This window comes from Prionailurus bengalensis, chromosome A1 (genome assembly GCF_016509475.1).
Source record: "Prionailurus bengalensis isolate Pbe53 chromosome A1, Fcat_Pben_1.1_paternal_pri, whole genome shotgun sequence".
NCBI classification, from domain to species: Eukaryota; Metazoa; Chordata; class Mammalia; order Carnivora; family Felidae; genus Prionailurus; species Prionailurus bengalensis.
The window spans coordinates 25,294,801-25,316,014 of record NC_057343.1 but is presented as its reverse complement, the minus strand read 5'-3'; the positions used below and the strand labels follow the sequence as shown (position 1 = coordinate 25,316,014).

At 49.3% G+C, this 21,214-nt stretch overlaps 1 protein-coding gene across 4 annotated transcripts; it reads left to right on the top strand.

Annotated features, from left to right (window-relative positions):
• The first annotated feature begins 2,194 nt into the window (after positions 1 to 2,194).
• Positions 2,195 to 15,753, top strand: CBY2 (chibby family member 2). 4 transcript variants are annotated; one of them, XM_043579001.1, is made up of 3 exons: positions 2,195 to 2,361; positions 2,885 to 2,966; positions 14,348 to 15,753. In XM_043579001.1, exons 1-3 carry the CDS (start codon positions 2,285 to 2,287, stop codon positions 15,563 to 15,565), a joined length of 1,377 nt encoding a protein of 458 aa, XP_043434936.1. In that variant the 5' UTR covers positions 2,195 to 2,284; the 3' UTR covers positions 15,566 to 15,753. The 4 variants fall into 4 exon arrangements, with proteins under 4 accessions (XP_043434936.1, XP_043434927.1, XP_043434930.1 ...); XM_043578995.1 differs by lacking the exons at positions 2,195 to 2,361; positions 2,885 to 2,966 and adding exons at positions 3,649 to 3,716; positions 8,680 to 8,767; XM_043578992.1 differs by lacking the exons at positions 2,195 to 2,361; positions 2,885 to 2,966 and adding an exon at positions 3,611 to 3,716.
• The last annotated feature ends 5,461 nt before the right edge of the window (positions 15,754 to 21,214 follow it).

Genomic DNA, 21,214 nt, shown 5'->3' with positions numbered 1-21,214 from the left:
CTGTGAGAGCCATCACTGTCAGCCACAGATACCATAGCTGCCCCTTCACTGGGAGCCAGGCTGCTGAGCAGAAAAAGGCCAAGGACCAAGGCAGAGGTGAGGAAGGAGGGAGCCCACAAAGAGAAGGGCCCCTGGGCACCCATCAGAGGAGGACTCCACTGGGCCACTTGGCACTGAAATGGGAAAAGGGAGGATTTCCACCATTATCTGGACCCTGGGAGTTTTCGTGATCATCCGACAGCAAGACTTCCCTTCTAGGAATGAACCATACCCTCAGTTTCCCCTGAGATCATGGGTATAATCTGGGGGAATCACTGTACAAAGCCAAGAGGAACTTAAATGGGGTGGGGCGTTTATGACCACAATTAGAAAATTACATTAAAAAAGAATCACTTAGAGAAGTTCCTCCCTTTAAAATAAAAATACTAACAAATGTGAATAATTTCTTATATGCACATATATAATAGTAATTAAACACATCAGGCTTGGGGCGCCTGGGTGGCGCAGTCGGTTAAGCGTCCGACTTCAGCCAGGTCACGATCTCGCGGTCCGTGAGTTCGAGCCCCGCGTCAGGCTCTGGGCTGATGGCTCAGAGTCTGGAGCCTGTTTCCGATTCTGTGTCTCCCTCTCTCTCTGCCCCTCCCCCGTTCATGCTCTGTCTCTCTCTGTCCCAAAAATAAATAAATGTTGAAAAAAAAAAAATTAAAAAAAAAAAAAAAAAAAAAACACATCAGGCTTGCTAGCCGGTTTCTTTGTCCGTGAAGAACCTTACGGGGCAGAGCTCGTGTTCCTTGGCCTTAGAAGTGCCTCCTGTGGGAGGAAGGCGCTCATCTGAACCTATTGGAGGTGAGCAGTCAATTCTTTGATAATGTGATTAATTACCTTCTTGTTTTTTCCATACATATATCTTTGAATTTTTGTACATTGGATTTTCTTAAAGCAAGGCTTGCTTGTAATCTGGGTGTGGAAGATTCCAGTGGGCAGTTACGGTGTCCCTGGATCTGCTGACCCTGGTCCACTGTTCTTTCCCCCAAACATGGCATAGTAGTGCCATTGGAGCTCTCTGCCTAATAAGAGGCTTAAGGGACACAAGAAGGCTCCCACTAATAGTCTGTAGAGGCAAATGACTTGACAGAATTGCGGCCAGGGGGCCGGGCTACCCCTTTCATGAAGCCTGGACGTCAACACTGTGGTCTTGGGTTTTGTTCCCAGTTCCTGGCACAGAGGTCCTAAAACCCTGGGAATTTCCCGAGTGGTAGAAGTGCCTTTTATTATTCATAAGGTGCCCGTCTGAGACACATCTGAGTTTATGGTAATGAAGGGACTCTTGGTGGCCCTTAGATGGCTTCAGGATGGACACTGATTGCCAGAGGAATCAACCATGTGCAATCATGTGATTGGAGGGTTGTAACTTTCAGCATCCCTCTACCCCCGGGAAAGGGAGGGGTTGGGATGGAAATTTTCAATCACCAAAGGCCAACGACTTAATCAACCACTGCCAGGTAATGAATCCTCTATACAAACCCTTAAACGATAGGGTTAGGAGAGCTTCTGGGTTGGTGAACACACGGAGGAGCTGGGAGGGTGATGTCCTCTGCAAGGGTATGGAAGCTCCGTGTCCTTCTCCCCCCATACCTTGCCCTAAGCATCTTCCATTTGGCTATTCCTGAGCTGTATCTTTTATAATAAAACTAATGGTAAATAAAGTGTTTTCCTGAGTTCTGTTAGCTATCCTGGCAGATTACTGAACCTGAGCAGGGGGTGGTGGGAACCCCCAATTCATAGCTGGTCAGTCAGAAGCACTGGTGGCCTGGGAGTTACAACTGGTGTCTGAAGTGGGGGCTGTCTTGTGGGACTGAGCCCTTCGACTTAGGTGATCTGACACCAACTCCAGGTAGAATGTGTCAGAATTGAATTGAATTTAGGACAGCCAGTTGGCCTCAAAGAATTGGAGAATTGGTTGGTGGCAGAAAATATCTCAGGCTACATATCTTCCTTTGGTCTAGAATGAGTTCAGTTTTGCTGTCTTCCTTCTTGAGTGATACAACTCCAAGTAGAAGATGCTACCTTTAGAGAGAGGATAGGGCTCTCGGCCCATCTGGGCAGTGGGGAGGTGAATAGGATGACCAAACAGGGGGCTGGCGTTTGGATTATTGTGTGTCACACTCACCTTGATCAGTAAGCTGGACACAACCAGGGTGAGCTCCTTCTGACTGTTAGATGCCTCATTCCCACCTGTGATACTCAGAGAGACCATGAGCCCTGAAAAACACCATATTGTTTTATGATGTCACCTCTGGAATGTTCTGAGTGTTTTGGTGACCAACTCCTGCACAGGACCTATACCCGGCACCTAACACTGCTATGGCTTTTTACTTGAGGTAGAAGTAATAATCTTAGCAAAGGTAATAGGTTTGGGCATCTCTGCTCCTAAGACTTTTTGGCGGCCCTTGACCCCAATGTGTCTTAATTTCTTTCTTTTCTTCTTTTTTTTTTTTAAAGCATTTCTTTATTTTTGGGACAGAGAGAGACAGAGCATGAACGGGGGAGGGGCAGAGAGAGAGGGAGACACAGAATCGGAAACAGGCTCCAGGCTCTGAGCCATCAGCCCAGAGCCCGACGCGGGGCTCGAACTCCCGGACCGCGAGATCGTGACCTGGCTGAAGTCGGACGCTTAACCGACTGTGCCACCGAGGCGCTCCTTAATTTCTTAAAATCACATCTTATCAGATGCCATCTTCATATGCTTTCAGACTCAGATTTTCATAATGTACATAAGTGACGAGAGGGGCTAAGTGAGTAGAAAGTCTCTTGCTTTTCAGGTGAGCAACTGAGGCTCAGAGGACGGGCTAGGAAGCAGACATCTTATTTTCTCTTTTCCACAGCACTCAAGGCCAAATTTTACAAGAAAAAGAGATACCAGGTCTGAAAGCCTAGAAATTCCCATCAACGTGGTTCTCCCTCAGGTAGGGATATTCACAGAAGGGTGTAACTTAGCTGTAGCCAGAACAACTCACCCCTTTCCAAACTTTGGCAAGATATATAGGATAAGCAGCATGGTCAAGGCCTCAGATTCAAGCTGCCAACCAGCCGTGTGCCGGGCAGTGGCGGTGGGGGGGGGGGGCGGGGGCGGTTGCTTAGCCACTCTGGGTCTTGGGCTTGTCATCCCTCAAATGAGGAAGGCGGGTTTGGCGACCTGGTAAGACCTTCCAGTCATCATAACACTTAAAGTTTCCATGACGCTCTGGAATAAGCCCTTCTTCTCAGACTTCGATCTTTTGGGGCTCGCTGTTGTACAACCACCCTGGAATTCTGGGGTCGGGTGGGGTGGGGGCGAACGAGCACTGGGACCTGGAACCAAATTCACACGACCGAATCCGTTAAGCAGAAAAGCTAGGACGCGGGCCAAAAGGTACATGGTGCTTTGGAGATGCCCAGAGAATCGGGGCCTGCCGCATACCAAAGGTAGGGTGGAAGGGGGACTCAGGACGGAGGCCAATGAATGAGTGAAGTGTTGGCAGGCTGGAGAGTCTGAGGTCTCCTCCTGCTAAGCAGCCATTTCCTTGGTGGGGTTCTCCTGACTGGATTGTTTCCACTGCTGCTATGTCACAAAGGGGGCAGCCTTACTTCTTCAGAGTCACCTGAGGGCCTGTTGGAAGATGATGGCCGTGCAACCGGAGGGGCTGAAATGTAGGGTGGAGGAATCCAGTGCAGAGGTAACTACCGGAAAGCTACATACGGGGATGTGTAGGGACAGGATCGATCATCAGTGAGCATCATTATCTATCTATCTATCTATCTATCTATCTCTATCCAGATATATATATAGATATATCTATCTAAATAGATAGATATGGATAGATAGATATAGATAGCTATAGATATATCTATCTAGATATATATACTATATATAGATACCTATATAGATATATATAGATATAAATACATAGCTAATATGTATATATACATATAACATATTTAATGTAAAATTACATATATAATATAAACTATATAATTATATATAGTAAAATTATACATACGTTTTCTAAAGCCGTCTTGGGGCGCCTGGGTGGCTCAGTTGGTTAAGCGTCCGACTTCAGCTCAGGCCGTGATCTCACAGTCTGTGAGTTCGAGCCCTGCATCGGGCTCTGGGCTGACAGGTCAGAGCCTGGAGCCTGCTTCAGATTCTGTGTCTCCCTCTCTCTCTGCCCCTCCCCTGTTCATGCTCTGTCTCTCTCTGTCTCAAAAGTAAATAAAAACGTTAAAAAAAAAAAAAATAAAGCCATCTCAAGGATTTTCAGAAGAATAGGATTAGAAAGAAAACCTTCAGCATTCTTTCAACAGGTAACAATGTAGGCAAGTATGTTCAGCAGGAGGGAGAAACAGGACACAAAAACATCCCAGCTATTTGTTTTCAAGTTATCCTTATAACTTTATTTTTTTTTAATTTTAAAATGCTTATTTTTGAGAGAGAGAGAGAGAGAGAGAGAGAGAGAGAGAGAGAATGAGCGGGGGAGAGGCAGAAAGAGAGGGAGACACAGAATCCAAAGCAGAGTCGAGGCTCTGAGCTGTCAGCATAGAGCCTGACGCGGGGCTCGAACTCATGAACTGTGAGATCATGACCTGAGTCGCTTAACCGACTGAGCCACCCAGGAGTCTGTCCTTATAACTTTGTAATGGGCAGCCACTTCATCAGTTTCAGCTCATGAAGCTTAGAATACAAAACTTCGTCCTGGTCATCAGACGGCATGGTTTCCCCGTAGGGTTCCTACGGCTCTTAGGAACTTGTTTTAGGTCTGATTCTTTCCACTGAAATGCCATGTAGTTCTGCTGACCACTGCTCCCCCCGAGAGTGGGTTTGCTCCTTTGGTTTGTTCACAGCCCACGTAAATCACTCTCTGCATCACTAAGGGACGGGAAGAGGGTGCCAACCTGGGGGTGGGGGCAGGAATAGGATCTGAAATCGGGCTCACGTGATGGAGAGGTTGCAAAAAGTCTTAAATCTACACCTGACGTAACTCTTCCTGCTTAGCTCCCAGAAACAGGCCAGCGTGAAGGAGCAGAGAAGGGGAATAAAACTGGGGGGGGGGGGGTGTGTGGCTTAAGGAGGCTCAAGCTTGTTCTGGGGCCATATCGACCGAGCGCTGATTCGATTGTGTGGCAGGCACTAGGCCGTGCGAGTGTGAGGTATGGATTGTACAGGCGTGGGAGCCGGGAACCACAGCCGCCCCTTTGGTAACGGCAGAGCTAGAGTTAGGGGCTTTGAGCCCAGGCCAGTGCCCACTCTCACTCGGTCACACGCCAGGCATGTGCCACCAGGCTGGGCCTGGCCGCTTCTCAGCTCCCTGTTTCCTCTCTCGCTCTTAGGAAATAGCACCTCCTCTCTTTGCATCCCAACTGCTTGTCCTCAGCTCCCTGAGGGTGTCAGCCACACTGCTGCTTTATTCTGGGATCCGGTCCGTCTTGTTTAGAAAGGAATTGTGACAGCAGCTCTGTGTCTCCAGAAAGTGCCTCGGGCCTCCCAATCGTGTTGGGCATTTGGGCTTCTCAATTACCCGGCAAGTGCCGGTGGTTCACTATTTGTTCTCACCCTCAGGTCTTTTCAGGTCTTATTGATTTCCAGTTTTTCTTCTCACATTAAATATTTGTGTTTTCTGATCTATTTCCCAACAGCGCATTAACTTGCCAGCCATCAGTGCTATTTCCTGCCCGAGCCAGCTGACCTGGTTCCCTTTGCACATAACGATTCCATTCTCGCGGGCTTCCTTATTTCCCCAATGAGTGCTAGCAGTGCGTCTCGTGAAGGCATTGTTTATGGCTGGGTCATTAACGAAGGGTCTACACCAGACCAGATGGAGCTCCAACAGCACCCTCCGGTGCCCCACGCAAGCCTCCTGTTCCCATTCTCCTTTGTTAGGGCTTGTTCTTCAAGAACAGGGAGCTATGGAATCTGCCCACAATACCCACATCTCTCCCCATTTGAGTAACTTTTAGGAGGAAGATCTCAGGAGATTGATTGCATGTTAAACAATTTGCTGACATTTATTTGATCACCTATGATGGCATCTTTTCCTTATTGCTGTCAACTGTGTAATTCTCTCAAAATCGATCACATGGGCCTGGGAATCATCCTCTTACCTGTTAGCATTTATTAAAACCAACGTCGGCCGTATCGGGGTACTAGGCAGCTGAGTTAATTTCACAGTGTGATGACACTCGGCCCTTGCCCCTGCATCTGAAAATTAGCAGCATACCCAGCTCTTCCTTTCGGCATCCTAGGGATCTCAGCTTCACGTACCTGAAAAATACCTCAGATGGCCAATGTTCTTTGCTGTAACCCTCAATAATGCTGGGAAAGTAGGTGTTTAAAAAAACCTGGTCAATAGGTTTTGAGTCTGCTGGGGCATTTGAACGCCTCTTCTGGTCTGTGGTAGCCGTAGTTTTCCAGGAGCAGAGAGCACTCTAGACTACGTCAGCTACACCTGCCTAGTTACTGTCCAGTCCTCCCCAAACGCTTTAGATGGAAGGCCACCAACCTCAGACACTACACCCTGGAAAGTCCCACTCAGAGAGTCCTGGTCCTTAGAAACTCCATGGATCTCCCCATTTGTTCCCTGCCCTCCCCCCACCCCCCCGCCCCTCACCTTCCTATTGGCCATTCTTCCTCCATGTTCTCCGTTTGCTGGAGGCCAGTGATCTGACAAAGGCACTCAGTGGTTGGTGATTTCAAGCATTTTCCTTGCAAGACCACTTGCATTGACAAAGGAGATGCTGGGGTTGCCTGGGCAGCTCAGCAGTTTAAGTGTCCAGCTTCGGCTCAGGTCATGATCTCATGGTTTGTGGGTTCGAGCCTTGTATTGGGCTCTGTGCTGATGGCTCAGAGCCTGGAGCCTGCTTCGGATTCTGTGTCTCCCTCGTGCTCTGCCCCTCCCCCATCTGTCTCTCTCTCAAAAATAAATAAACACTGAAAAAAATTAAATAAAAAGGAGATGCCGGGGAGAGGACCAGGTCTGATGCTACGGAGGAATTTCCATTCGCAGGTGGGATTCAGGCTCTGTGAGAGAGATGTCTGTGCCCAGGACCCTTTCTGGACCCCTGGCACTAAGGCGTCTTAGGTCTCAACTGGGAGCATGGTGCTCCTGAGGGCAGAGTCTCTCGGTTGTCTTCCTCACAAGGTGATGGAAAGGTCTGATGAGCCCCACGGCCAACTGTATTCCCCTTCCCGCATCCATCCTTTCAAGGAGAAGCCACACTTCTCCTCTTTCCCCTTCTGGGTCTGTATCCATACCGGAGGACATTTCCCATAGATTAGGGAAGAGACAGTCTCTCCTTCATGGGAAATGTTGGTCATGGCTGCTCTGGGGACTAGAATCATGCTGCCATAGGCTCTACCTCCCAGACTTAGAAGAACCTTTCAGAGTTCTGAAAGGCCCAGACCTCTCGGCGGACCTCAAGGACATCAAGCGCAGATCAGTTTCGTCCATGATACCCAACTAGTGATACCCCTGGCTGTGGAGACCTACTGAGAAGGGGCTGGCTTCAAACATGGGCTGAGTCGTCCTGGGGTTTTGTTCCTCATGTGTTTGCTTAGCTCAGACGCTCGCTCCTCGGAAAGCCCAAACTTTGGTAAAGAAATACATTCGGCATTTGCTATAGTGCTTTAGGCCAGGAACATTCAAGCCTCACCGGCAGAACGGGCCACCTGTTTGGTCCTTATGACTGCTTGTCTCCCACTTCCTTGGCCTTTCACACCAGGAAGCAGGCAGAGCAGTTACGTTTAGGTTCATTTTAGAGGTGACATTCAGAGAAGCTAAGTGACTCTCTCAAGAGCACTCAAAGATGGGACTTTTGAACCCAAAGCCACTAGGAATTCGGGGCCGCTACCCTCATTGGATTATATGTTCAAGATGGTGACAGGAAAACCAGCATGCTCGCGTGCAGGGGCCAGCCCCCTTTAAGGGCTACACGGATTGACCTGGGGTTTTGCGGAATTCACAGGGGAAAACCCCACTGCTAGAGATGGGCCATCGCACGGTCACAGCTGTGCAGTTTACAAATATGAATCGAAATGAAGATAGGGCTTCACCAAAGACGCTAGCTATACAAAGACAAATGAAATCACCACTTTGGCAGGCCGAAAGTGACGACAGGTTCATGGGGTTCAATCTGATCGCCTTCTTACTTTTGAGTGCATTTCGGTGGATTAGTTCACCCGCAAGGACTCATTATACCTCCGCTGTAAGGGAAGCGTGCTGTTCTAGTTTCCATGTCTAGGCATGTCAAAAAAAGGGGGGCGGGGATAGGCCACTGCCCTCAGAGAACTGTAATTTATCTCTCTGGGGCGGGAAATGGGACAGGGCAGAAGAGAAGCTCTGAAAAGTAATGATACCAACACATGCGAAGTAAAACATCTGGGCCCTGTGAACAGCAAGAGTAAGTATGTGGTTTGGAGTCAGATATCCTGTTTTAAACCCTGCCTCTTGCCCCTTGCTGGCTCTGTGATTTTATATAAAACATGATATAGTTGATAGTTCTTCTCTGTAAGACATTACACATGAATATGGAAATCAACTAGCCTATCCTCACATAATACTCATTCAGTAAGTGCTATTTCCTTTTCCTTGTTCTAGAAATCTTCCGCTAAGGAAATCTTAGCAACTTGTCTTTTTGAATTTGCAGTCATCGTCTCGGTCGCTCTCTGTAAACAAAGAAAATGTCACACGTTGTCCCTTCATTGCTGAACTCTACAACAAACTCCCTGAAACAGGTCAGATGTCAGTGAGGTTGCCGTGGATGGGGGTACAGGTTGTGCATGGCAACAACAGTTGTGAATGGCACCCTCTACAGCTGGTCATTGTAGAAACCCAGCGTGGCTCTGAATCGTGTTAGCACCCACATTTTCTGGATATGGAAATGTCGGCACAGAAATGAAACGATTTTGTACAGGTCACGCACCCAGACGGCGTAGAGCCGGGACTCTTTGGGTTTTGTGATACCCGGTCCCTTGATCCCCACATCTTACAGCCTGCATTAACGTATGCTCCTCTTTGACTGCCCTCATTTGCACCCAGCGATAGTTGGTACCATTCACTGAATTTTCAAACTGACTGGAAGTTCCTTGGAGGCGGGTGGGGTCTGAGACTAGATGCCCGATTAATGTTAGCTGATTAATCAACATAAATGTGGATGAAGAATTGTTACAAGAACATTCAGAGTAGAAATATATTTAGGGCGAGGTGACCTTGTTTTCATAAGGCCAAGAGGGAGCCTTTCTTTACGGACCAAATCCAGCTAGGTCTGACTGGAATTGCGGAAGAAAGAATTTGTTTGGTCTTAACGTTTTCTCAAAGTTTAATCGGGGTTCTTGGCGTCTCTGAAATGCCTGCCTATTTGGTATTTTTCCTCAAATCTTCTTACTTGCAGGGGAAGGTGCTGACTTGCTTTAGCCTCATCTTAGTACTATCCATAGGATTGTGAGCTTGATAAAATAGGTATGTTCTTCCAATAGCCATTAAAATAAATACATGACTATTAAACGTTGTTAAACGTTTTTGTGTTGTATCTAAGACAGCAGGCCATGAGGCAACACTGGCCTTGACCTCCTCCTTGATTCTGTCTGGGAATAGGAGGGAAGATACAGGACTCAGTCATGAGAGGAGGATTTGGTTTCCTGGGGAAGGAAGTCATGGGGACCTATTAGTCTATCAACATTTTCTGGATCGGGTGCTGCGGGCGTGTAACAGAGAAGGCACAAGGTCTGCGTGGGAAGCGCTGGCCATTTAAAGGAGGGGACAAGATGTTAAGGTTGGTTGGTAAAAAGGACAGCTGGGGCTATGGCGGTGCCCATTACAAACACGGATCCATCACTGGGCCAGGGAAAGTTAGACCAAGAGGTGATGTCACTGATCCCCGTTGTACAGATGTGAAAACCAAGGTCAGAGGGTAAGAGGCACCTGATGGCATGCACAGGGATAAGGGCCCAAATATCCAGACTGTTCACAGCTAGGGATCCACCACCTACACATTAAGGTTTTATTTAGTGCATTTCTGCTGAGGGAGCAGTCAGACGTTCCTGGGGGAGCCCAGGCAGAATAAAGGCTGGATATGATGATTTAACAACCATCATGGATACTCTGAACAGTGATAAACAGGATAAAGGGCTAGTGATTCCTTTTCGGGCGTTTGGTTGGATGAAGACGCGTATCTCTGATTGAAACCGATCAGAAAATAAAGACAACTGGGGGCATCTGAACCCTGACTCAGTATTTGCTGATATTAAGTGATTAGTGTTAAATGTATTGTATTTGAAACATCTATTTATTTTTGAGAGAGAGCGAGAGACAGCACAAGCAGAGGAGGGACAGAGAGAGAAAGAGAGAGAGAGAGAATCCCAAGAAGCCTCCTCACTGTTGGTGCAGAGCCCAATGTGGGGCTCGACCTCATGAACTGAGAGATCATGAAGCTGAAATCAGGAGTCAGACGCTTAACCAACTGGGCCACCCAGGCGCCCCCAGTATTAAATTTTAAAGGGATAATAATGGTATTGATGGTTTGTTAAAAAGACGCACATTCACGTATTTATAGGTAAAATAACAGGATGTCTACACTTTGCTTTAAAATAACCCAGTGGCGGGGTGGGGGTGGTTGTGAAGTTGGGTGGACGTACAGATGAAACAAGTGTGGCCTGGCCTTGTGAGGCTGGGGGAGGGGTATGTGGACATTTATCGGGCTCTTCTCTTTTTGTATATGTTTGAAATTTTCCATAATAAGAAGTTAACAGGGGCGCCTGGCTGGCTCCGTCGGTTGAACGACCGACTTCGGCTCCGGTCATGATCTCACGGCCTGTGGGTTTGAGCCCCGCGTCGGGCTCTGTGCTGACAGCTCAGAGCCTGGAGCCTGCTTCCGATTCTGTGACTCCCTCCCTCTCTCTCTGCCCCTCCCCCGCTCGCGTTCTGTCTCTCTCTCTCTCTCTCAAAAAATAAATAAAAACGGTAAAAAAATTAAAAAAAAAAAGAAGTTAACAAAAAAACGATCTTCACCCCCGTAACTACTGCCAGTGCTTTGATAAATCCTTGGCGATTTCCTATGTGTGTGTGTTTCACCCATACACGTTCGGGCAGCCAGGACTGGATTTGTGACCTCGTGGGTAAACCGGCCCCGTTCATTTAACTTAGAGTCTTGAGTTTACTCCTCCATCTGTAAAATGGCAATTACGACAACACTTTAGTAAGTCAGTGTTGCGAGGGTGAAGTTAATTCGGTGGGCAGAATGCTCAGCTCAGGGCCTAACACAAAACTGGAGCTCAGTGTTTGTTTTCTTCTCAAGACTGGGATATACGCTGTTGACTACAACCACAATTCCCGTAATAATGTGTCCTAGAACAGGATCCTGCTGTGATGGAGGCCCCCGTTGGCTGGAGAGGACCTCTCAAGATCCATTCCTTAGTGACGGTGGCCAATCGTCCCAGAAATCTAGGGTCAAGGGACCTTAAACCGACAAGGAAACGGGCCGTACTGCCCACGGTGAAGTTCATTCTGGTCTCAGCTTCGGCCACAAGAGCGACTGTGCTTTCCCAGTTGGGAAATACGAAAACCACGGAGGCTGGATTTCTTTAAAGGAAATAAGGTTCTGATTGCAGAATGTCCCTGCACCCTCACTATCTAGAAGATTAAGCACATCCTTACAAAGTTAATGACATGTGCTTATTGCAAAGTTAATGGCATAGAACTGTGCCTTCTATTTATCTAGCTCTCTGGGTCTTGAAGAATTCCAGCCAACATTATACACCGTGCAAATTATATTTCTCTCTACGCCCGAAGACATAATGCAGATAACCTGACTTGTTTTCTATCTTCTCTATCTGTAAAATTGTGAAAATAGCCTGAGAAATGAGGACTTGATATTTGGAGAGCATTGCAATGTACTAAGGTGAAATGCTTTGGGTGTCTTTAGAAGTAGCTATCGTGATTTTTTTTTTTTTTTTTTTAATTCATTGCTGCAATTGTTACCTCTTCTCCAGGACACATTCCACCTGTTCACCACTTTTTGAATACACCTCAGAATTCTGTCATTAGCAAAACCTACTCTTGTCGATAACACCTTACATTTCTGTGGTGCTCAGCAGTTTCAACACGTCTGCAATTGTTATCTCATTCAAAAACACGTCTGCAATTGTTATCTCACAGCGGGGTGGTGACCCAAACAGGGCATGTGCTTTTATTTCCACTTTACAGGCACATTTAGCTGACTTTATATGTTGGAAGGTGCCTAGGGGGTCAGGGAGTCTGAGTCCTTTTTACTAGTAAAAAATCTGGATCTCAGAGAGGGTGCAAGTGATCTCCAATTTCACAGCGCCCATCAGTGACAGAACCAGGATGAGAATGCTTGTGATCCCCAATCTTAGCACGTTGGCCTTTAACCCTGGTGTAACCCCCACCTGGGCAAATGACACGTCCTACCTGGCTCCGAGCTGTCCCGAGTGCCCGCAGCTGGCATCCCTCGAGGGAGCTGGTTAGACATGGAGCTTCCTGGACCATATCCCATACTGAGTGCATCAGTCTTACAAGTAGGGAGCTCAGAAATCTGCACTTAAGACACACTCCGACGATTATTCTACACTGGCAAGTGCAATTATCGGACTTAAGCTCTGTGGCTCTGATCCCCTTTGTGACATGATGGTCTTGAGGTGTGTGGGCCACCAGCATGAATCGCTCCTTGGGAATTCCTTGGTGTCCCTTGCTGTCTTCGTTACCACATATTGAACTCTCACTGCTCAGTGATGGGTCTGTGATGGTGCCCCTCTCTTCCAAAATTACCATCTGGGCTCTGCTTTGAGCCTAACACTGTGTCAGCGGATGTTAAAGGGCTGGAAGGATAGACTCAGGGTGGCTAAGAGTGGAGGGCGAGCCTCGGTGGGACAAGGGAGAAGGCTCGGCTGGTGGACCGCACCACTGTTTTGGACGTAACGATTTGGGCGTCTGTCGGGGTGATTCATGGTGCCCCTTTGCCCACGCCAATTGTGGGGACATACCTGCAGCTGGGGGCGACTGAGAAGAGCGTGTGTTCCTCCACTAAGGGGACAGAAGTGTGCCAGAGCCCACGGTTAATGGTTTCACACGTTCTCTCTTTTAATCCTAAAAATACCTCTCTGAGGAAAGGCAGTAGATGTAGTTACCCCAACTTGAAAATGTGGAAACTGAAACTGAACTTGCCATATCCTTGTCACTGATCAAATCGTGGGGCTGGGGACCCAAATATCAGGTGCACTTCAAGTGAATGCCCTTCCACCTACACAACATACGTGTGACGGTCATTATTCATGGATTCTCTATTTGTGTATGTGCCCACTCGCTGAAGTTTGTAACCAGCAAATCAATACCTGTGGCGCTTTGGTGGTCATTTAGACATGTACAGAATGCAAAAAATTAAAGTCACCTGATACACACATTCTAGCTAAGGAACCTTCTTCTTCTTTTTTTTTTTTTTTTAAGTTTTTTTTTAACGTTTATTTATTTTTTTTGAGACAGAGACAGAGCCCGAATGGGGTAGGGTCAGGGAGAGAGGGAGACACAGAATCCCAAACAGGCTCCAGGCTCTGAGCCGTGGGCACAGAGCCTGACGCGGGGCTGGAACTCACAGACCGTGAGATCATGACCTGAGCCGAAGTCGGAGGCTCAACCGACTGAGCCACCGAGGCGCCCCCAAGGAGCCTTCTTGTTTCAGCTCTCACACTGTAAAATAGTGCCCTTTTCACAGTTTATTTAGGGCCACATTCTTGACATTTTCGTGCTCTTTGGGGGGGTAGAGGATGATTGCACAGTTCAAATGGCCCCGTAGCACATTGCCCAAGGGCTGTCCAGTGCCCCTTAATGAAAGAAGGTGTGATGTGCCTGACAGAGAGAACATGGGTTAGATAAGCTTTGCTCTGGCATGAGTGACAGCGCTGTTGGCTGAAAGTTCAATGTTAACGAGTCAATAGTGCATATACTAGAGAAGATGTCTCTCAACAGTAATACACATAAATACAAGGTTATGTCTCGGTTGGTTGACAAAACTGTGACTAGAGGCGGGCAGGAACCGAACCCTGCGTTTCTACCCGGGGCGAAGGTCTGGCCCTCGTGAATCCAGCGTTCGCGGTCACTTTCCAGACCAGAACGGCTGCAAGTAGGGGGTCGGCTGTATTTCCTTGCGAGGCCTCCGCGAAGCCAAATGCAAACGTGTCCGCCGTGGCCCGGCCGGACTATCAGACGGAGTGTCTCGTGGGGGTAAGCCGGCCTCTCACCTGGCCAGCAGCCTCGGGCTCGTCGGCTCCTTCACTAACTCTCGGCTTCCCCGCTCTCTCCCGCAGAGGGGCACAGCCGAGCCTTTCCTGAGGCTCCACAACCTGTACCCCAGCCCGCGCTGCGCCAGGCAGGCCGCCCTGCCCAGGCTGAGCCGCAGAGTGACCAGCCAGCACTCCTACCCGCTGAATCGCTTCTCCTCCGTGCCCTTGGACCCCATGGAGCGCCCCACCTCGCAGGCGGACCTCGAGCTGGATTACAACCCTCCGCGAGTGCAGCTCAGCGACGAGATGTTCGTCTTCCAGGACGGGCGCTGGGTGAACGAAAACTGCCGCCTGTACAGAGAACTGTACTTCTCTCCGTCGTCCTCTTTCCACCACAAGCTGCACCACAAGCGGCTCGCCAAGGAGTACCTGCTGCAGGAGGAGAACAAGGCGCTGCGCGAGGAGAACAAGGCGCTGCGCGAGGAGAACAGGACCCTCCGCAAGGAGAACAGGATCCTGCAGGTCTTCTGGGAGGAGCGCAAGGCCACGCTGGGCCGGGAGGAGAGCAGGGCCGCCTCGCCGCTGCTGCACAAGGACAGCGCGGCCCTGGAGGTGGCGAAGGACGCGGCCTTGCAGATGCACCGCCTCCAGGAGGACAGCAGCCTGCAGCTCCTCAGGGAGGAGAACAGGGCCCTGCGACAGCGGCTGGAGCAGAGGAAGGCCTACTGGGGCCCGGCGGAGGAGAAGGCGGGCCCCGGGGAGGAAAGCACGGCGGTCCCCTCGGCGCACGAGGAGCTCCACGGCCCCGGGCTGCTGCCGGACCAGGGCACAGGCCTCTCCTCCGCTTTCGAGGAGTCGAAGGGGCCCTCGCCCCCCCAGGACGACTCCAAGACCCTCCGCGTCCTGCGCCAGATGGTCAGCAACCTGTCCGGGTCTTCCGGGGACGAGGAGAGCAAGGCCGGCCCCGGCCTGGCTGACGGGAGCCAGTCCCTGGAGCTGCTGAGGGAGATGCACCAGGCGCTGCAGGCCCTGCGGGAGGAGAACCAGAACCTGCAGGTCCTCCGCGAGGAGAACCGGCTGCTGCGGGAGGAGAACAGGGCCCTGCACGCGCTGCGCGAGGAGCACCGCGTCTTCCAGGAGGAGAACAAGGCCCTGTGGGAGAACAAAACGCTGAAGCTGCAGCAGAAGCTGGTCATCGACACGGTGACCGAGGTCACCGCCCGGATGGAGATGCTCATCGAGGAGCTCTACGCCTTCATGCCGGCCAAGAGCAAGGACCCCAAGAAGCCCAGCAGGGTCTGAGGCCCCCTCCCCCCCCCCCCCCCCCCCAGGAGCCCTGGGCACGTGACACCCAGCCAGACAACGTCTCCTGCCTTCCATTCGTCATCCCCGCCTCCCCCCACCAGGTGGCCCTCGCGGAAGAGCAGCGCTATCCTCTTCCTCAACTCAGAGAAGCAATAAAAGCATGGGGAGGCCGGCCGGTTAACATCAGCGTGCCGCTCTGGCTTCTTTTTCTTTCTTTTTCCGGCGGTTTTGGGTTCACAGCAGAAGTGAACAGAAGGTACAGAGAGTTCCTGTATACCCCTGCCCACCCCACCCCATGCACGCCCAGCCCCCTCCCCTGCTTATCAACATCCTCCTCCAGGGAGGTGCCTCCTTCCAGCTCATGAACGCGCATTAGCACATCGTTATTGTCCGAAGTTCCTGGTTTAGATTGTGGTTCTCACTCAGGGTTGTATATTCTGTACGTTTGGACAAATGGGTAATGACATGTATCCATCATTATAGTACCAGAGTATTTTCACTGCCCCCCCCCCCCAATCCTCTCTGCTCTGCGCATTCACCCCTCCCTCCGCACCGCAGGCAACCACTGATCTTTTTACTGTCTCCACAGTTTTACCCTTTCCAGATGTCATAGATTGGAAACCCACAACACGTAGCCTTTTCAGGGTGTCTTCTTTTGTTTAGCAAAGTGCGTGTAAGTTTCCCCTATGCCTTTTGGTGCCTTGGTAGCTCATTTCCTTTCTGGGCTGAGGAATATCGCGTTGTCTGGAGGGACCACCGTTTATTCATTCACCTTGGACATCTTGGTTGCCTCCACGTTTTGGCAGTCATGAATCTGTCTTCTTTTGAACCCCCCCCCCCCAAGTCTCGTCTTTCCTTATTGTCTGTTTTTCACTCCCCCTCCCCTTTTCCTTCTTTTTTTCTCCTACTCCTGTCCTCTTTCTCCCGTCTGTCTTTTTCTCTCGTCACCTTCAATTTCTGAAGTTCTGGCAATGGAGGATGGCCTGTGGGAGAAGAGGGCACTCAAGGCAAGGGCTGTTCAACTGCACTGCTATTGACATTTGGGGCTGGTAAGTCGTGGGGGGCTCTCCTGCATGTTGTGGGGGGGGGTTTTCAGCATCCCTGGCCTTTGTCCTCCAGGTGCCAGTGACAGTTACCCAATCCCTAGTTGTGACAACCAAGTCTGTCTCCAGGTACTGCCACGCACCCCCTACCCCCAACATTGCTCTAAGTTTCTCAAAGTATATTCTCTGAGACACTAGTCCTTGACACGCTCTGAGACAATGAGGGCTTCCATGGGGAGAAATGCTGCCACGATCCTCTCCAGCAGATTCATAATCACACTCCAACTTAAAGGATCTGAGAAGTCCTGCAATGAAGAAATCTGCTTAACTTTGGTGAACCCAGAATAGCTCAATTTTACTCGATCTTGAAATCGCTTTTTATGTCACCCTGCTGTTCTCCCAGTTTGGGAAGGGGTGCTCTGTGCCTTCCCTACCTCTAGGCTTACCTCCCTATCCCTGGGTGCCGGCTACTTACTCATAGTTCACACCTCCTAGTTGGATATAAGTGGTGGGCAGGTGGCTACTAGGCTTATGGGAGGGAGCTACAGAGGCTCAAAATTTAGTGTCCTGGGCTTTGACTTCCCATTTCAAAGTTGGACATAGTGTAGAGCCAAGAGGTTGAAAGGAACCCTCGGGTGACCATAGAGGGAATGGGGCCAAGGTTCCCAAACTCTGCTGTGTGGTATTGGGTATGACTGGACAGTGGGAGTGATTCCAGTCTGCAACAAAGTTGAGGAATCACAGGGGTCCTTGAGGTAAGCTGACTGATTCTCAGTATCATCTCCGTTCGCTAGTAATGGGTCTCTGTGAGGAGGCAGGTGTGAGGGAAAGAAGGAATTTACCCATTTTGCTCATGGGAAACTGTTAGGACAGATAAGAGTTTGAGACTGGAATATTCCCACACCTAGTCCATCGTTCATGCTAGCTAGATTTCTGAGCCTTGCGTAAGGTCCAGAAGGTGAGGGAAAGGCAGTTGCCAATCACTTTTCATCCCTGTGATTCTCAGTACCTATGAGGCAGCCATTATGGTTTCTTCTACAGCTACAGAAACTGGAGTGCCAAGGATTTTCCAGAGGCTAGCCGGCTACGAAGGGCCAAACTGGGACTTCCGTACAGACCTAATGACTGCAGATCTCAGACTCCTGTTAAATCACATTGTCGAGTAAACCCGGGCTCCAAAAATTACGTTTCAAAATGGCTTCCGTGCTTATAGTTCAGATTTGGGAAGTTGTCGAGTCTTAACCAAAATAGCATCAGAGATTCCAGATGAGGGAGAACAACGATAGGAGTATTTTCTCTTACCATTCAGTGACGACACATCTATCTATTCTGTACCCAGGGGCAGAGGGGCCTGGTGCACGCAGAGGCTCAGTGATTCATTCCCAGATTGCCGCCAAAATCTAACAGGAAGTTGTTGCTAATGGGCCTCTGGCCCTTTGCAGTTTTTTTCTCCATTTGGTAAACGCATCACGCAAGGCATCGTGATATGCCATACTTTGTTTAGGGCAATGTCATAACCCCAGGGTGTAGGGTTTTTGTTTTTTGGTTTTTTTTCCCCTTCATTTATTTGATGAAACCAAATTGATTTCTGCGATTCTGGACAACTGGAAGACAAAAGGCAGACTCTCCCCACGTTTGTGTTACAAATATTAGCTTGGATTCATCTACACAACAGCAGCTGGGGGCTTCCTTGCAAGCTGAGGGAGCTCAGAGGACTTAATACTACTTAGCAGTGTCAACTTTCTCTGTCAAGCAGAATCTAAATGGGTGAAAAATTAGCAAGACAAACCATAAAATGTCATTTTTATGGAGTGGGGAAGATTTACTTCCAAACAGTGTTTCATTGCATAGTGCAATCTGTCACAGATAAGCTCACATTCCGTGGGAGCTAATTTCTTATAGAACAGTGTGAATTTCATTCTTCAAGGAGCACTTCCTTGAAACATCTCTGCTGCTTTTTCAGCTCTCTGTTGGCCTCAAGTCCCTCACTAATGTATGAGGCTGTTTTCTCTTTTCAGGGAGGATTGTGGCTGCAAGCCTCTGAGGTTTGCCTTTGGAGAGCCGAGCATCCTCCCTCTCCCATTTGGCCCTTGGCCTAGCTAACTGGCACTCTTGGTTGCTGGGGTCAACTGAACCCACCTGCTGAAGTGGCTGAATCCTGCCCATAGCCCTGTGTAGTGCCCAACAGTGAGACATCAGGTCGAATAGAGAAGAGCATCCACAGCCTAAAACAACTGGCTAGTTCATGGAAACTGTAGTTGCCCAGAATTAATTCAGGGAAGGGATTCCTGTCGGAAAATCACCTAGGCGAGGACAGTGGTTGTGAGCTTACCAGAGAGTGCCAACAAGAGGGACCAGAATCAAAACAACTCGGAAGAAAATCTTGTTGGCTTTGGTACGCTCAGATTCTGTTCTTGAACTCTTCCCTTGGCTAAGGGCTTTTCGCGAAACGGGGCGACCTCGGTCTTCATGTGGCGAATGCTTGCCGTGGTCCTGTGTGACGCTGGGCAGCCTGGGAAGTGGCTGGCACGAGGGCAAGGTGTCTGATGGAGGAAGGTGGAGACCCTACGCCCTCAATAACCATCAGCTCATTGTCCTTGGAGTTGAACTTTTGATTCATCAGATGGAAAATGGCTCTCACTGAAAGGCCAAGTCATTTTCGGAATATTCTGGATATACCAACAGGAGCTGCTGGAAACCACGTTCTTCCCGGTGAATGGGATTTCGAGCCCCCGAGTTGTTGGTAGGGCACGGCATGTTTGTGTTTGGAGCAGCCCGCCCCCTTCCTCATTCACATGCGAGTCTTCTGCAGCCTGAGCTCTTATCAGTTTCTCTGGGTAAATAGTTCTTTCCAAATTCTGTGCCTTCTTTGTTCACTCACACAATGGCCTTTGTAACCAAGAACAAAGTTAGGAACAGGTGACAGATTATTTTTAATGCTGTCAAGACAAGTGGCTGTTTAATTTTTTGACATTTTCTCTCTAGAAGCCTGCTTTTGTTCTTTGCGGATCGGGTGACTCAGAGCTATCAGAAATCCTCGTGCCTCGGCAAGACTAAGTCCAAATCTTTTTCAGAAACTGGTCAGTCGTCATTTGGGAACACTGTGTGGAACAGAGTAGCATTGCTTGGTTGTCAGTTACTTTTTGTGGCCCTGTGATTGGGTTGTCCTGACCTTTTCCCTCATTTCCTTCACTCATTCAATCCATCACCAGGTCCTACTGATCCTGTCTCCTAAACAGCCCTTGGATCTTCCTACCTTTTTCTGTTCCCATGAGTGTGACCTTAGTCCTGGCCACCATCATCTTCTGGGTGACTCTGCATTGATTTCCAGACCTTCAAGGTTACTTTCAGCCCTTTTTCCGTGTTGCAGCCAGACTGATTTTCTTAAATGTGTGTATGCTATCCCACTATTTCCTTATTTAAAATTCATCTCTAGCTTTCCGTGGTCCTGAGGATCAAATAAAACTTTACCCTGGGTCTCTGACTTGAGTGTGGATGCTACTTTATATTCTTCTGGCCTTTTCAATTCAATTACACATCACTGTTTCTCAGGGTCCCCAGTGGGCTCATTCAGAATTCAACATAATTTAACCAAATGGCCTCCTAGTCTCTTGGAGATTACATCCAGAGAGGAGAGATCCCTCCTCCTGGGAAGGGCCGGCAGAGCTCTAGGGAAGATGTACTCGGGCCAGTGAGGAAGGGTGGGGACACCTGTGGTGCCATGCGGTTGGTGATGGATCTTCCGTGGTCACGATCAGGCTGTTGGGTGAAGAGCCCGGTAACTTCCCACCTTGCCTTGTCTTTGGTGAAGATCACCTACTCTGAACCGCTCTGCACCCGCAGTGTAGAATTCAGAGCCAGCCTTCTGGGTACATAGCTAAGCTCCGCCGCTTACTCTGAGACTTTGGGCAAGCCACTTAACCTCTCTGTGCCATGGTTTCCTCTTCTGGTGAAAGCAAATGGCACCTGCTGATCTCAGTTAGCTGTTGTTGCATCATAAACCCATTCCAAAACTTAGTGGCCTCTGAACCACTTGTTTAGTTGGGCTGGATTCAGCGGGGCAGTTCTGGTCATGGCTGGGCCGCCCCACCTGTGGTCAGCTGGCAGGTTGTCAGGTGACTCTGCTTCCGGCGGGTGGCCGACGGCTAGCTCTCCTTGACATGGCGTCTCGTCCTCCGGCGAGTTGTCCCAAGCTTCGTCTCATGGCAGAGGCAAGGGTCCGAGAGAGAGAAAGAACAGCATGCAAGGTCTTTTGGAATCTAGGCCGGCACTGGTCTGTCCTTATTTCTACTGACCACACCCCGTGGGCGAAAGCAAATTGTGAGGCCAGTCCAGATTCAGGGGGTGTGAAGGGCACTTCACCTCTTCATGGACATAGGGAAGCCACTGAGTAGGACCATCGATCCACTGAATCTATCCTACTACTTTATAGGTTGTCGTGGGGATTAGGTGAGAAAATATACAGAAAGTGCTTAGCAGTGAGACTAGTCTGTTGTCAACACTCAAGAAATTGTATCCACTTTTATCAGAATAATCACTTTTATGCGTATCTTTAAGAAAATGGGTAGAAATTAGAACAATTCACAGAAAACTGCTTCAACGT

What these genes read in the sequence shown, in the direction of transcription:
- CBY2 (XM_043579001.1), top strand. Translation starts at nt 2,285, where the DNA reads ATGATGTCACCTCTGGAATGTTCTGAGTGTTTTGGTGACCAACTCCTG. An exon ending in TATACCCGGCACCTAACACT is followed by an intron (nt 2,362 to 2,884) that starts GCTATGGCTTTT and finishes CTCTTTTCCACA; the next exon opens with GCACTCAAGGCCAAATTTTA. An exon ending in TCAACGTGGTTCTCCCTCAG is followed by an intron (nt 2,967 to 14,347) that starts GTAGGGATATTC and finishes TCTCTCCCGCAG; the next exon opens with AGGGGCACAGCCGAGCCTTT.